This window comes from Oculina patagonica, chromosome 3 (genome assembly GCF_052425735.1).
Source record: "Oculina patagonica isolate OP01 chromosome 3, crgOcupat, whole genome shotgun sequence".
Lineage (NCBI taxonomy): Eukaryota > Metazoa > Cnidaria > Anthozoa > Scleractinia > Oculinidae > Oculina > Oculina patagonica.
The window spans coordinates 5,958,544-5,973,937 of NC_135760.1; the positions used below are offsets into that span (position 1 = coordinate 5,958,544).

Here is a 15,394-nt window from a genome sequence, read left to right on the forward strand (position 1 = left end):
TGGGATGCCTGTAAACTAGCTATCTCGTTGAGATATGAAGCTTAGTGCATGACCACTACAACGTTTATTTATTTATTTATTTTTTAATTAGAATCTCGATTGAATTAGTCATTAGCAGGTAGTCAACCTGCCGTACCGAGTCTCCTGTTTGGTTTGTTGGTGTGATGTGTAATACAAGTAAACCTTCTTTTTTAAATAATTCACTTAATCTGTATTCCACTTAAAATTTCAAACAGCAGGATCCTTTAGAAGTCGCTCTTTATGATCGAATTAGTCATTTCATTTGTTGAGGACAGAGCATTTTCATTTCTTCAGGTAAATACCCTTTAAAGCGACAGCGCGTTTTAAATTAAAAGCCTAAGACTTTCATATTTTATCTTAATAAACATTATTAATATATTTGAACTTTGAAATTACTTTCATTACCTGAAAACAATAAAATCTCTTAAGCTTGACATACTTCCGACGCAAGTCACTTAAGAAGCTGAACCTAAAATATACATGGGTCAAATTGAGGAAATGCCAAAGAGTTAATCCTTAGTTATTAGTTTCTCTTTATACGGCTTATGTCAAGTTGCTTATTCACTTCAGGCTTCGTGAAAGATAAGGCCTCCATCTGACAACTGCGTGTCTCAAACTGTTTCAGTTTTGCCAGTTAAAACTAAACAGTTTCAATATTGTGAAGGAAACGTCGTGCTCGGAAAGGCGTTGTTCTCGACTACAGCTGAAGTTTTCTCAAGGCAAAGTAAAACTCCTTCATTATTCAGGGATTTAAAGTGCCGAGACAACAGATTCTCTGCTAAGATGTTCAAGAAACCTATTTGCGGGATAACAAATGTTTTTCTCGTCTTTTGGTGGGCAATATTGTCGTTTGGGGGAACTTATGAAAGCAAGTCTTCCTACTATTTGATAACCAGAAAGGAACCTACATCAAGCGAGACATTCGAAGTGTATAACGCACTCAATGAAGTTGCATGCATGTCTTTGTGCAACAACAAAGATGGATGTTTAAAAGGTGTTTACAGTCGTGATAGCAAATCTTGTTTCCTGGAGATGTCTAGCTGCAAAAAGCAGAGAGCACAAAACCGAGCGGGGGCTTTAATATCACGGACGGAGGAAAACATTCTTCAATTTAGCAAGGTAGTTAAACATTTTGATTGTTTCACAGAGTTTTCAAATAATTAATTTTATTTCATTGTAAAGAAGAAGTGTGCATTTGCGTGCATTCTTATTTAATGTCGACAGCATTACATTTTATAAAATAAACGAGGTACGGCGCATAATGTAAATACATGTGTAAATGGTTGTAAAATGCTTCTTAATTATATTCAGAGTTCAGAAATTAGTTATGGAAGTCTTGGAGAGCTTAAAATAGTCGTGGAAACAGCGACGTGTCATAGGCGTGAGAATTTATTTACAATAATTGTTATTTCTGGTATATACTATCAAACCGAAAACAACAAGACGTTCTAATACACTATATTTTTCTGGCTTGTTCCACGTACGTGATTGCTTTATGCGCGCGCTTTTTTTTTACAGCTTCCGCTGAAAATTTTGCTGTTCTTTCAGCTTGGTCATACGTATGATTTCAAGGAACGAAAATTCCGTGGGAAACCACATGGTATGTATTGGATTAAAACAGAGAAGAAGAAAAGTATTTCAATTGAGATGTGAAAGAAGTGCGAGACAGACAACCTATTTAACCTCTTTATTTCAGGTACAGGGAGGCGCGGTGGCCTAATGGTTAGCGCGCTCGACTCCGAGTCAATAGGCCCGGGTTCGAGGCCTGGCCGGGGCGCTGCGTTGTGTTCTTGGGCAAGACACTTTACTCTCACAGTGCCTCTCTCCACCCAGGTGTATAAATGGGTACCGGCGAATTTACTGCTGTGGGGTAATCCCTGCGATGGACTGGCATCCCATCCAGGGGGGAGTAGCAATACTCTCAGTCGCTTAATGCTACGGAAACCGGAATAAGCTCTGGCTGTATGGGCCACTAGGCTCGGACACAGACTTTACCTACCTTACCTTTCAGGTAGAGGCCATTCTTCAACGCCTTTATCATGCAAAGAAATCTACGAGACTGACAGGTAGTTATAAAACCCAATAGACCTTGCGTAAAAATGGTCGTCATTCATTTCCTTTAATTGGTAAAGTTTCTTTAAACGCCGATATCATGGTGACACTTGAAAATATATGAAATAATATTCTATTCTGAGAAGTTTCAGTGTTATTGGTTATTAAAAAGCTGCAGAGTTGTGATTCATTCAAATTTAAGAGATTTGTATGGAAAAGCCACCCTGCTCGTCTGCCTAGTCTCGTTTTCATGTTTTTGGCAATATAAATGTCCCTGTTCCTTCCCATTAGATAAAGGTATAGCCTCTTATTTTTAAGTTAAAGTAATTTAATTTTGTTGGCAAATGATTCTTTTGGAAGCCAAAAATTAGCAGCCGCCATATTTTCATTAGGTCAATGAATTATATCAAAATCGTGCTTAAAATGAAAACGCAAAATTTATCTTTACATTGTTTACACTGTATGATCATAAGTTACCGTTGTTTGCAAGCAAGCACTACTTTTAAATAAAAACAAGTAAAAACAGTTGGTGCTTATTCTGTGTAGGTTGGCAGAGAGCGGTGCCTATTCTGTTTACCCGGATGGAGCAAACGGCACTAAAATAGAGGTTTACTGTCACATGACTATAATTCCCGGATGTGGAGAAGGGGGCTGGACACTTGTAATGAAGATTGACGGCACCAAGGTGATAAGCAAGCGAACGAACAAATAAAAAGTACAGAAAACAACCAAACAAAAAATTGAGAACACTTATTGAAGCCAAGCAAAATATACAAACAAAAACCAATAACAACAAATCACTAAGAGCATGTTAACTTATAACTTTCCGCCAACCTTAGGAGTATAATTTATGGTGGTGGTTTACAGGCTAGTACCATTTTCCTTATACTTCATAAATTTTGTATCACATGCATGGATGACGTAGTAGTAGTAACCATGCCCAGAATTCGTAATGACATTAACTTATAATAAAAAGCAGTAATTTTAACCGAGTAAGACCATGCAAGGAAAAGAGTTCCTTTGTCCTTACTCCCTTGACGATCGAGTCGTGTCGAGTGCTTACCAAGAGCCCGGTGAAGGGGGTGGTGGGGGAGGGGGTATGATGGACAATACAGGGAGGCTCAGCCCAAAAGAGGTATCTTTTTTAGGCAGCAAGTATACAAAGATTAGGGATTTCACGAGTTTGAGTATAGAAAAGGGTAGGGCAAACTGATATTTAATTAAAAGTGATTTTAAAAGTATCTCAAACAGATGCACCGAACGGTAAGTATTTTACGGGGGTTTTCACGTAAAAAGTTTAGAAAAGAGATTTAGTATCCCTATGCAGAAGGGGTACCATTTTTATTTCAAAGGTATATGAAAGGATTATCTTTTATGTTAAGAACAGATAAAAGGTAATGGGTAGAATACCACCCCCCCCCCCCCCCCAACCAGTGACCAAGAGCACCTCTTGACTTCGGAGTTTACGGTATAAATCATTCATCAAAAGGATAAAATAAATTAGACTGTTAATAATAACTAAACAAATCATCTTATGCAGGACACCTTCCGTTACGACTCTCATTACTGGAGCAGGAAAGAACCCTTCAATCCATCCTTAGCTCTGAAGGGACTGGATCACAATGAGGCGCTATCCCCCGCCTACTGGGCTACTTCGCTGACCAAGTTGTGCCTCGGCATGAAGCAAAGATCAGAAAGAGAAACGCATTGGATCATGGTACAGTTGGCGCATGCGCAAAAACTTCACAGCTTGATCGCTGATGGAGGTCACAGGCCCGCATCACTTCGCCAAGAGAAGTGGTTATCGCTGATGACGAATTCTTTCCTTGGACTTGCATGTTCAGAAGAGGGATTCAACGCCAAGATGAATACGCAGAAAGTCAGGATCGGTATGATAGCTGGAAAAAGGTGTCACTCGCCTGAGCCAGCTAGCCTGATCGGGTTTGGTCCCACTGGTAACTATTCCTGTGGAAATTTCAAAGGGGATGATGTTTCTGGAATGAAGCACGTACCGTCCTTTGGTTATATTCTTGTACAGTAAAAACGACGTTAACTATTGTGCACGTTCAGTGTCAAATCAACATATTGTGACCATATAAAATTATATTTTATGGGTCATAGACAGATAGATTTTATTAGTGAACTCATTACAGCCGCCCGAAGGGCTGAATTTAATACGAACTACTATACAATGTAGATGCTTTGGTTCAATTTTACCCCTGGTACAATCTGCATGATATTTTCCTTTTAGTGTTTTTTATTCATTATCACATATTCTTGGTTTTCCCGTGACGTCATCAAAATTCTAAATCCAGAATCGCTCCTCCCCTACCCTTTATCCTTCACTGGCTATTAGACGTCCTTAAAATATATCTTATTGAAGGTTTTTATCTCGATAGCATTCGCCGTCTTTAAGAAATAACATTTTGAATTTGGGAATTTTGCGCCACAAAACATCAGAATGGCCGCCTGAAGGCTGTCACGTATGCTTAAAAAATGCCTCATCCTGTTATTTTTAACGATCTGAACAAATTGAAGTGTTTATGTGAATGTTTACGTGTTCACGGACTGCGTGTTATGGCAGTAGTGAATGCCAGATGTTTTCATTGATTTCTGGCGCCATCTTGGCACCCCTTTACATGCACTCTAACATGGCGTTTTCATACTGTGCTCTCTAAGTTTGTCTTGGACACGTAGACTATCTTGTTATTTTCTACAACTTGTAGTATTCTTGATTTGTTTGACTCAATAGCTTTGGGTTTATTTTTTGAAGTGCGTGATAGTATCGTTACTTGTGTGACAGTGAAAACCAGCAATTACCACACACCAGAACAAAGGAAAAATACCAATTTGTACCATTACCCGGAGCGTGCAATTTCCATTCACACTGCGTCTGTAAAACGGCGTTTTCAGAAGTAAAGGTATTTTTAGATATGGTTTTCCCGCCAATTGGTTCCTGATAGCCAATCACAAGCGATTTCGTAAAAGACTGTTGATACGTGACTACAGTACCTTGTCCACCTGGGAACTTAACATAGCGGATACATGCGAGGAAACTTTTTCAGAGTGTTCTGAGAGCATTTCAAGCGATGATTTCAGTAGTAGTAAGTAGTAGCTGACTTCATTGGAAGCAGTAATTTTCACGGAAAGACAGCTAAAAATAACTGTACTTGTGAAAACGCCGTTGCACAAATATAATTATGGAAGGTGCACGCTCCGGGTAATGGGCTCCTGGCATGGTCACCAATCGTCAAATCGAACCACAACAAAAGTAGATATTAAAGAAATAAAATTAACAGTACCTCGTCCACCTGGGAACTTAACACAGCGGATACATGCGAGGAAACTTTTTCGGAGTGTTCTGAGAGCATTTCAAGCGATGATTTCAGTAGTAATCAGTAGTAGCTGACTTCATCGGAAGGTGTACTTTTCGCGGAAAGACTTGGCTAAAAATAACTTTACTTGTGAAAACGCCGTTGCACAAATATAATTATGGAAGGTGCACGCTCCGGGTAATGGGCTCCTGGTCACCAATCGTCAAATCGAACCACAACAAAAGTAGATCTTAAAGAAACGAAATTAATATACACTCAAAGACATTAGTCTCCAAGGATATTGCCATTCTCATGTGCAAAGTAAAAAACAAATCGTCTCCAAATTCGTCATCAATAAACTATTTCAGTGCCCCAATAGTACTAAAACCTCCGCAGGATAGAGTTTGTTATCTCCAAAATTAACACTTAATGTTGTCATGCTGGGACTAACAATCTATTTTCGTTGCGGTCAACCCGTTTTATGAAGGGCCTCGGTTGTTGGCGCAATTACGCGACTACATAAGGAACGTGAATATTTTCTTACGTCTTTAAAGAACTACATTAGGAAGCTCGGCATCTTAATCGAAATCGACGACGGGAGGAATTTCTACTCCCCCCTGATGCTAGTCCAACGCAGGGTTACCTCAACATTAAATTCGCCGGTACCCATTCACACTAAGGTGGAGAGAGACACGATGAAAATAAAGTGTCTTGCCAAGAACACAACGCAGTGTCCCGGCCAGTGCTCGAACACGGACCGCTCGATCTGAGTCTAGGGCGCTAACCATTAGGTCTCCACGTCTCACTTTTTACACTCAGGGTTTGGCCTGCTGTCCATATTAAAACGGCTTTTTCTGTCACTGAAAACAAAGCTTTTCGAAAACCCTTTCCAGAGTAGATAAATTTGAAAACTCCCGCTAGGTATTGTAGTAAGGACGAGCTGAGAAATGAACCGGGATGTCTATAATCAATAATGAATATTTGTTGCGTGACTCCCAGAAAATTGTAATTTCTTGTCACGTCGGCCAAAATTGCATGACGGGAAAAACATACCTTTTTCTTGGAAAAACCGGAAACTACAAATTTTAAAGTATGCTCTATACTCCGAGACAACTGAAGTTACATATTTCGAAATATAATCGCGCTCAAGATAGTACAAGTTTTTGGCCTGATTTTTTTAAGGTAAGTATAGTTTCAACTCAAACGCACGTCTTAGTTCACACTAGGCCAAAATAGTTCAAATCTTGATCAGACGAAACACGTTAAAAATGGCGGACATGCGGTGAGGAGGCAGTCAGCCTGATCATGAGGCAGTGCCCAAAGATCCAAAATTGGGCTTACTATGAGACCAAATGTTTTGTTGAAATATGGGCGATGAAGCGATACAACGGAAATTATCCGCTATGCGTAGAAAGCAGTATATTTGGGAGAAAATCGCCGCGAAACTTAACGACAACAGATACAAGCGCGCAGCAACGCAATACAAAACCAACATTTAATACAACGGCAATATTTTTTCTTGTACCAAAGATAGCGCAAATGCTGTAGCTTTGATCAGCGCTGGGAAGCCCTTCCCCAATGAAGGGCTTGAAAATTGACAGTAATATATATAAATCAAAGTGGAAATGTGGAAATGTTATAGTAATTTCTGTAATTTCGAGCTCCATTTTTTGGTAAATGTACAAGATTTATGCGAGTACCGTAAAATCGCATAAATTACACAACCAGGCATATGAATGTGTTTGAAACTGACATCTAATGTAAACAATGCATAAACATGTTTACTCTATAATGTTTTGGGTTTTGTGTTCACATTTTAGAGTAAACATCTTTTGGGCACTCCCCTCCTGACACCACATGTCCGCCTTCTTCAATCATGCTTAGAGTAAACATGTTTTGATCAGAATTCGCGCAATGGACCGCCTGATGTGAACACTTTCCATGCATAGCAAAACCTGCTGCAGTCGTGATCAGACTAATCACAGTGTAATCATGTTTCGGCCTGGTGTGAACACTGTCACAGTATTTTAGATTATCCTTCATGACATCAAGTCTTTATAATCTTTACAATAAACATGATCTTTAGTTATGACAATATATTTTGTTACTTGTTTTCAAATTTCAGAGGGCTGTTTGCAACTGATCATGTACAGTATTTACGTAACCAGCAAACTTGACTTTTTCGTATACATGCGTCTCTCAGTGGAGAAGATGCCGACTGCTGATAGCTACGCACAGAAGATAAAGAAAGAGATTGTTGAAGGAAATCTCCACCCACTTGCAAACCAATCTCTCTTTGTTTTGGCTCTCGGGGGCTTCTGCTTGATCACCCCAGGCAAAACTCATGCTTTTTTAGTGGAGAATGTGGCAGCTCCCGTGTATGTGTCCGTAGTGTACAGATCCACAGTTTGGGTGGCTAATTTTCCATTGGATCCTAAAATGTACGGATGCATAGCCATAAGATCCGTGTTCTACCAGCTAGGTGATCTTGAGGATGACGAGAATATTGTCGTATCGCCATATAACCCTGAAGCAGTTTGGCTTCCAGCTAAGACTCGTGATAAACTTCCGAGTGATATCATTAAAGCTGGCGTCGGCCGTTCTGATAACGAGCACCTATACTTCGGTCGTAAAGCAAGCATGTATGGCGGTATACCATGTGCCGTTACTAGCAATGGTAGCCTTTGCAACATGTGGTCAATGGCGGGTAGTGTCACATTTGAAAGTGGTGAACTCCTGAAGAACACTGCCTTTGAACTCATTCGAGCCAAGCGTGGCGATCCCATTCCACCAAATGCAGTTATGACTGGCGTGACAGAGGCTGACGGATCACTGTATGTGGGGAGAGTCGGTGGTAGTATTCCTTGTCACATCACCACTGAAGATGGTAAAATCCAGTGCTTTGTCTATGGCTTTAACAAGGAGATAAGGGTCGCGAACGGGGAAGTTATGGTGCTGACGCGTTAATTACTTTAGTAGTGCCGAGACAGCCGAGGTGTCTTCGTATTGTTTTTCAGTTTAGTGTTGTTTGTTTATGTTCAGACTTATGAGGACAGATTTCTTTCGTAGACACCCGTAACCAGGTAGGTCCTGGTAAACTGTCCAAAGCCGGCAAGACTAAGCATTCCAGAACTACCTTATTATAGGAAATTAACGCGTCATGAAATTAACGCGAATTTCAAACACTCGCGTTAATTTAAGTCGCGTTAATTTTAGTTAGCGTTAATTTCCGCACCGTTAATTAATTGGAGCGTTAATTTTCATTATTTTGGCACCGATTTCTCGTTACAGTCCAGACGTTCTTAACTCTAAGGGAAAAGCATTGTTTTATCTGCCACTATCATTGATACTGCGAAGAGCGCTCAAAGTGGGAAAAGTACCACGAACATTTTTTGCGTTTAAGATTATACGCCTACAACTGTTAAAATAAACTTGTTCTTGTTGTGTACGTCGCGTTAATTTCCTTCATTTTGAAATTTTACCCCCTCTTTCGCGTTTATTTCCTTTATTGGGAAGTAATTTTTCCTTCAATTCGCGTTAATTTAAGTTGCGTTAATTTCAAATACCTTAATTAACACAAGCGTTAATTTCCCATAATAAGGTTGATCAAATTACTCAGTAAACTTCGACGGAATTCAGTTTTAAAACGCGGTTAGTTAACTGTTTTCTAATGTTTTTTTGTACAGCGTTTTTGTTTTACAGTTCAAACTTAGTATTGAAAAACGTTTAATCGGAACATTTTATTACATGTATATCACCTGTTTGGTCACGCCACTTGATTTTTCTATGGTAACCTTGATTGTAAAGATTGTTTTAACAATATTTGGTATTTTGTTATGTTTAATTTTACGTTTTAGTGAAATTTTGGTTTTAGTGAAAGGTTTTGTCCAAAATCTTAGTTTTTGCATTAAACATTTTGAAAAAAATTAACATGACCTAAAATTTTGATTTTCGAAAAAGTTGGTCATGTAGTGAACTGTGTTAGAGCGTCTTTAGGGGGAAAAGCTCGGCGAGAGGTAACCAAGACTCTAAGCAGATCTTCTGAGTTTCTTCTTTATTTTCTTCGGCTACATCTGGCTCTTCACAGCAACAATTCTACTACTCTCTTACTACTACTACATTAAACCTCGAAGGTTTCTCAACTATATAGTAAAATTGTAGACATGTTTGGGTTCGAATCTCTATGACCTTGGAAAACTTGAGACATTCCCATGACCTACTTAAGAAAGCAAATACAAACAGGCCTACATGAAAAACCAAAATAAAGAGTAAACGGCCAATGACAAATTCGGAAGAATTAACACGAAACTATAACAGGAACCTTTATGGAGGTCCAAACCAAGTTCAACTAAAATTTCCAAGTTCATTTACCGTAGGAACGTAAACGTCTAATACAAACACTTGACTTAATAACCAACACAACCTAAACTTAGAAACTTCTTGTGTGAGAAAAACTCTCAAACACTCGATCACTAACCCAAACATATCCACTGAAGAAGGCAATCGATTTAAGCTAAAAACTCTTAAAAGATAAACAACTATAAACCTCTGTGCGGGCTGTCGGGCCCTTAAATCACAAGATTCTCATGATTGACAAAGTTATAAACAATTAATCATGATCTAAAATTACGGAGCTCTAAACATAATATTTCACTTCATAACAACTGTAGTTTCATGAGTTTTCGAAGGCGTTACTAAGAAAACAGGTACAGGACACTCAAACGGACTAAAACAGTAAATATACCGTCAAAGCTAGTAAAATATGATTAATACTGAAAAACAAAGCATTTGGGTAAGCATGGAGCTTTTCATGAGTGAAGAATAAATTTCACTACATATATATGACAAGTCAATCCATTAAACAACTGGGACGGGTTGTTCGAAAGCCGATTAACACTAGCCCAGAAAAAAAAAAAAAAAAAGGAATTAAAAGTAGATCCAGGGTTCAGTTTCTCTTGTATGGAAGTCATAGAACTGTTCTTACAGCTTATGTTTGGTGGAGTTTGAGATTAGTCGACGTCAAAACGTAAGGCCGGACAGAAAATATAAACAGAAAACCTTTCAGAAAAGGTAAAAAATTGAAATCAAAATTCACGCTAATCCTGTATTAGCTTAATCGTGCTTTGAACCACCCGACCATGGTCGTTATGTTTCAGATGGTTCTCTGCCTGTGCCAGACGTGCCCCGTGCCAGTGCTTGTGATAAAACTGAGATTATATCTATTTGCTAAATGGCCGACCCGAGCATAAGCAGTATTTTGGCTGTGATATGGATATTAATAGTGGAGATGTATATCATCTAGGAAGAATAAAAGTAGTTACCAATCACTAAAATGTTTCTTGTGTTACGCACGCAACTATAGTAGTTTTTAAATAAACGCCGGGGGCGTTTGTTTGAGGTCCCGGCGTTTATTGCAGGTCAAGCTAGCAAGAATATATATTTTGTTTGTCACAAATCTTGATTGCAACATAAACGTTTCAATCCGTAATAATGCACCTGTGGACAATTATCACCTTTGGATACCCAGGGACAGTTTTTCGGGGCAGAACGAAGAGAAAAATCGTCCTGCCTTGACAAACTGCCCCTTGGTCTGATCTCGAAGATCTGTAAGAATAAATCAACCGAATCAACCTGAATAATTGGCAGAAAATTGCAGTCCTTTAATAAACGCCGGCTTCAAATAAACGCCGTGTTCGATTAAATTCACCAAGCCAAGTTTGAAATAAACGCCGGGGGCGTTTAATTGAGAAAATACGGTATATTGAATCGACCCGCTTCTAGCAGAAGCATGCTTCTAGTTGATATGCTTCTGCAGTTGCCCAGTTCCTGTACGGCTTTTTCCCCAGGCCTTCGCGGTATTACTTACGTCGACGAAACGACTGGAAAAAGGACTGGATCAAACAACTGAAACGCTGACCAATCGTATTTCGGCTCTGATTCATTTGAAAAATGGCGGACGGCGCCAAGGAACATGTGTTTTTGTTTTTCCTGTTCAGCTGACTGCAGTCAATGATATAAGCAACTTGCAAATGGTTAAAAGGTAAGGCTTTTTTAACGAGACAAATGTTGTCTTTTTGAAAATGATATAAGGTATCTCAGACTTAATGCAGCTAAATGAAACAGTGCTAATGGTTTCCATTTTAATTTGGAACGAGACAAAATGAGAATTTGTAAAAATCAGCTGAGTTGCCCTGTTGCACATTATTTAAACATATCATTAACGCTTTATTCTTTATAGCTCCTACTTCATGAAGAAACGCTTATCCTCGCTTGTGTGTCTACAATAGACGTGTGCAACACTTACAATTTTTGAAATATTATGATGACTCATGAGAAGAGCTTGGGCTTCTTAGCCAATGTTGCAAGTGGGGAATTTGCCAGATAAGGAACAACTTTTTCAGCCTAGCTCAACATCTACATTAAGGTACCTCCTTTAAATTTTATGTTGTTTATGTTATCTATCAAGCTACACTGCATAACTAACTTAATTAACCCTATTAATAGCTCCCAGAAGGAACATAGGGCAGGCACAAACTCATGCCATGAACCTATAAATGCCAACCTTACTTTGTAAACAGTAACCCATGTGCTATCTGGTGATGAACACATGACCTTAATCATACACCCAGACAGAGGGGGGTGGGTGTTAACAACACCCTGGCCCTTAACAACACCCTGAGTTCAGCATACAGTACAAACTATCAATCAAATTGTAAAACCCAGGCTTAACATATCCAGGGTGTCGGCCATTTTTATTTTGGGTAAAGTTGAGTTGAAATATTCAACCAATAGTAACTCACTGGCTCGGGTGACTAGGTATTGAGGGGAACATACTTTAACTTATTATTCTTGGCATTATCTTAATAAGCAAAAGGTATCTGGCAATTTTTCTAATATATAACCTTAGCCTTAGCCTGTACTACATGCTACATCCGTGCAGTACCTGAGGTATAGTGGACTAATAGTAGTGTGTTCCAGATTGAAAGGTCCAGCTTTGAGTGGGACTAGGGTCACTGTGTTCTTGGGTACATGTACCGTAATGATTCGATTTAGCGCCCTCCTTCCAATAAGCGCCCCCTTCCGAATAAGCGCCCCCCTTCAAATGTGTTTTTGTAAATAAGCGCCCCTGTTCCAATAAGCGCCCCATTCTAATTAGCGCCCCTACTCTTATAAGCACCCCTATTCTAATAAGTGCCCCTATTAGCTCCTATTGTGGATAACTGGCCCTACTGAAGTCATTGACGTCAACTAGATAAACTCGTGACCGTTCACCGTACAGTTCATGTATATATTTACTGCTAAAATGAACAATTATTTTAAAAGTAACTGAACTTTTAACAATTTCTAACTGTTACAGTTTCTGTTGTTGTTAGATACAATTGGTTGTTTCTCAAAAAATTAAATAAGCGCCCTGTCCCGAATAAGCGCCCTGTCTCGAATAAGCGCCCTCCCTCGAGGTGCCAAAAGTAAATAAGCGCCCCGGGTGCTAAATCGAATCAAAGACTCTTCACTCTCACAGTGCCTCTCTCTCCCCACCCAGGTGTATAAATGGGTTCTGATCGTGAATATCGCAAGGATAAGGGCAACCTAGAAAAAATACTGAGAAGGCTCTCCTTCTTTTTTTTTTTTGTTTAAAAAAATAAAAAAATGATAGCATTATACTTTAGTTGCTTCTAACAAACCATTTGGCTCCTCTAATCCTTAGGTTTGAAATTGAGTTTATTTTTGTACAGAACCCTGTGGCCATATATATCTGACTTTCACTTGAAAAATCTTGCAGCTGACTTAAAAATAATTTTACTGATTGAAGTTAATTGAAAACTACAATTAAATTAAATTTACCTTGGGTGCCAGAGGGTATTTTTTCTCTTTTTTGTGGCAAAGCCGCCCTCTGTTTGTGGCAAATCCACATTCGTGGCGAGTGAAAAAAAAAAAACATTTAAAATTTTTGGGTGAAAGAATTTTTTTTGCTTGCCACTATCCTAGCTTGGCTGCTCACAAATAACAGCTTTGCCAGAAAAGAGAAAAAAAAACCCTCTGGCACCCAGGGTAAATTAAATTTAGAAACGCAATAAAAATATTAAAAATTAAGATAATTTTTTTAAAAATTGCTAATTTCTCTTACCAGAAAATGTGAAGAGTGTTTCAAGCTGGTTCACAGTAGGTTTGACATAACTTGCAACATAATTTAAAGGTACTTGTCAATGAATGTACAGTTCAGAATCATATAATCATGTTGTGTATACTATTTTCATAAAATTATACATAATAGCATTCACATTAATTATTTATTTTTATTTGTGGAGTTTTAAATGTCTGTTGCCTCCCATTCTGCCAACTTTCTGAACTGGCCTGAGCAGGAAATTTGCTATGTTTGCCTTCAGCCTTCATATGACCTGGGATCAATCCTTGAGGGTTTCTAAAAAATTTTCCTTGATTTCTTTGTCTGTTTTAAGTATTTCTTACACGAAGCTGTATTAGTAAAGGAAAACTCTGGTAAATGTATGCCAAAAAGTTATCATTCCCCTTCCCCCTTTCTCCCCCTCCTTTTGTTACAAAATGACAGTCAGGCTTCAGTGTGACACACACTGCAGTACAATTTAGTATAAATTAATGTGTCATGTCTATATTTTATGCAAACACACAAAAAATGTGGTGGCAATGTGGAGACTGAGAGAAGTCTGGTACTCATTTCCAGGTCTCTCACAACCTCTTTGTTCACGAAGCTGATGAAGATACTGAAAACAATTTATTACCACCTTCAAAAGTGTATTTTATAGAAGCCAGGGAACGAAATTAACAAAAAAATAATGAAAAAAAAGGGGGGAAAAAGAGAAAATTTTTTTTGTGTGAAAAAAAGACAAAAAAAAAGAACTTAATCAAAATGAAAAGGTTATTAAGCTGTGTGTAGCGCTGCTGGGTGCTAGGCATATCATCCAAGTATTTTGTGGTTTCTTTTATAAATTTAAAATGTGGGTTCTGTGGATGAAACCCTAAATGTGTCCCATTTTTTAAAATTTAAAACAAGCTCTTGAGCAATGTCTTGCAAAATGAAACTTCTTTTTGTAGTTTTTTTTTTCTAATTTTGAGCATTCAGAAATTTGGCAGCTTTCAGGGTCAAGTGATATGGTAAAATAACTATCTATTTGAAGATATATTTTTAACATTTGGTGGGGAGGAAATTTTCCTCGGGTCCTGCCGGGGCTGCGATAAATTTTTTTTTTAAAATATTACTATCACGCCATGTTGCCGATATTGACAAGTCGCTGAACCGTTCCAAGCCCTTTGAATATTTAATTATCATTTAATTAAAGCTTCCTCTTTTGATTTGTGCTATATTGGTGGTAATTAATAACCGTCAGCCGGTGTTTTTAGGAATAGTACAACTTGTGTAAAATGATGATCCAAAATGAAAAAAAAAAACATGTATAATATATAGAGTCACATGAAATGGCGGCCACAAAACGACTACAAACTAGGGCTTCATTTCCCTGAATGAGACGAGCAGAAACAAAAAGGTGTTGCATATTAAAAGTTTTCAGTGGACGATTTTCAAACTATACTAGAGAGCTTATTTTTCTGGGGTTAAAAATTGACCACCCAGTCGAGTATCATCTCTGCTAATATTAAATTGAGCGTTTTGAAAATGTTCCCACCTACAGAGTGTTTAACCGACGCTGTTGAAAATTTGTAGATGTAATTATTTTAATCTGCATTTCTTATTACATGTAATTTTTTGGTGATTGTTTTGATAGTTGCTCGTCGTTTTTAATTTTGGCGGGGATTTTTTTTGCTCGCGTGATCGCAGCTTTTGTGAATTCAAGCAGTGACACACTCGTTCAATATCTCGCGCTCAATCGTTCCTAATATCTTTGCGGCGAGAAAAATGTCTAAATATTCTGTCTGGAATCCTTTGTTTAACGTTTCTTTATGAGCTTTTCATTGTGTTATTCTTAACACTTGAGCGAGACACCCATAATAAGTGGATTTTGTTTTGTCTTCGATTG

The 15,394-nt window shown here is 38.4% G+C and overlaps 2 protein-coding genes across 2 annotated transcripts; both read left to right on the plus strand.

Moving 5' to 3' along the window:
• The first annotated feature begins 604 nt into the window (after positions 1 to 604).
• On the plus strand, positions 605 to 4,114 carry LOC144645598 (uncharacterized). Its single transcript, XM_078505168.1, has 5 exons — positions 605 to 1,140; positions 1,570 to 1,621; positions 2,033 to 2,087; positions 2,620 to 2,758; positions 3,614 to 4,114. Exons 1-5 carry the CDS (start codon positions 805 to 807, stop codon positions 4,112 to 4,114), a joined length of 1,083 nt encoding a protein of 360 aa, XP_078361294.1. The 5' UTR covers positions 605 to 804.
• A 2,367-nt stretch (positions 4,115 to 6,481) lies between these two features.
• Positions 6,482 to 9,014, plus strand: LOC144645599 (uncharacterized). Its single transcript, XM_078505169.1, has 2 exons — positions 6,482 to 6,569; positions 7,513 to 9,014. The coding sequence occupies exon 2, from the start codon at positions 7,533 to 7,535 to the stop codon at positions 8,352 to 8,354; it is 822 nt and encodes a 273-aa protein (XP_078361295.1). The 5' UTR covers positions 6,482 to 6,569; positions 7,513 to 7,532; the 3' UTR covers positions 8,355 to 9,014.
• The last annotated feature ends 6,380 nt before the right edge of the window (positions 9,015 to 15,394 follow it).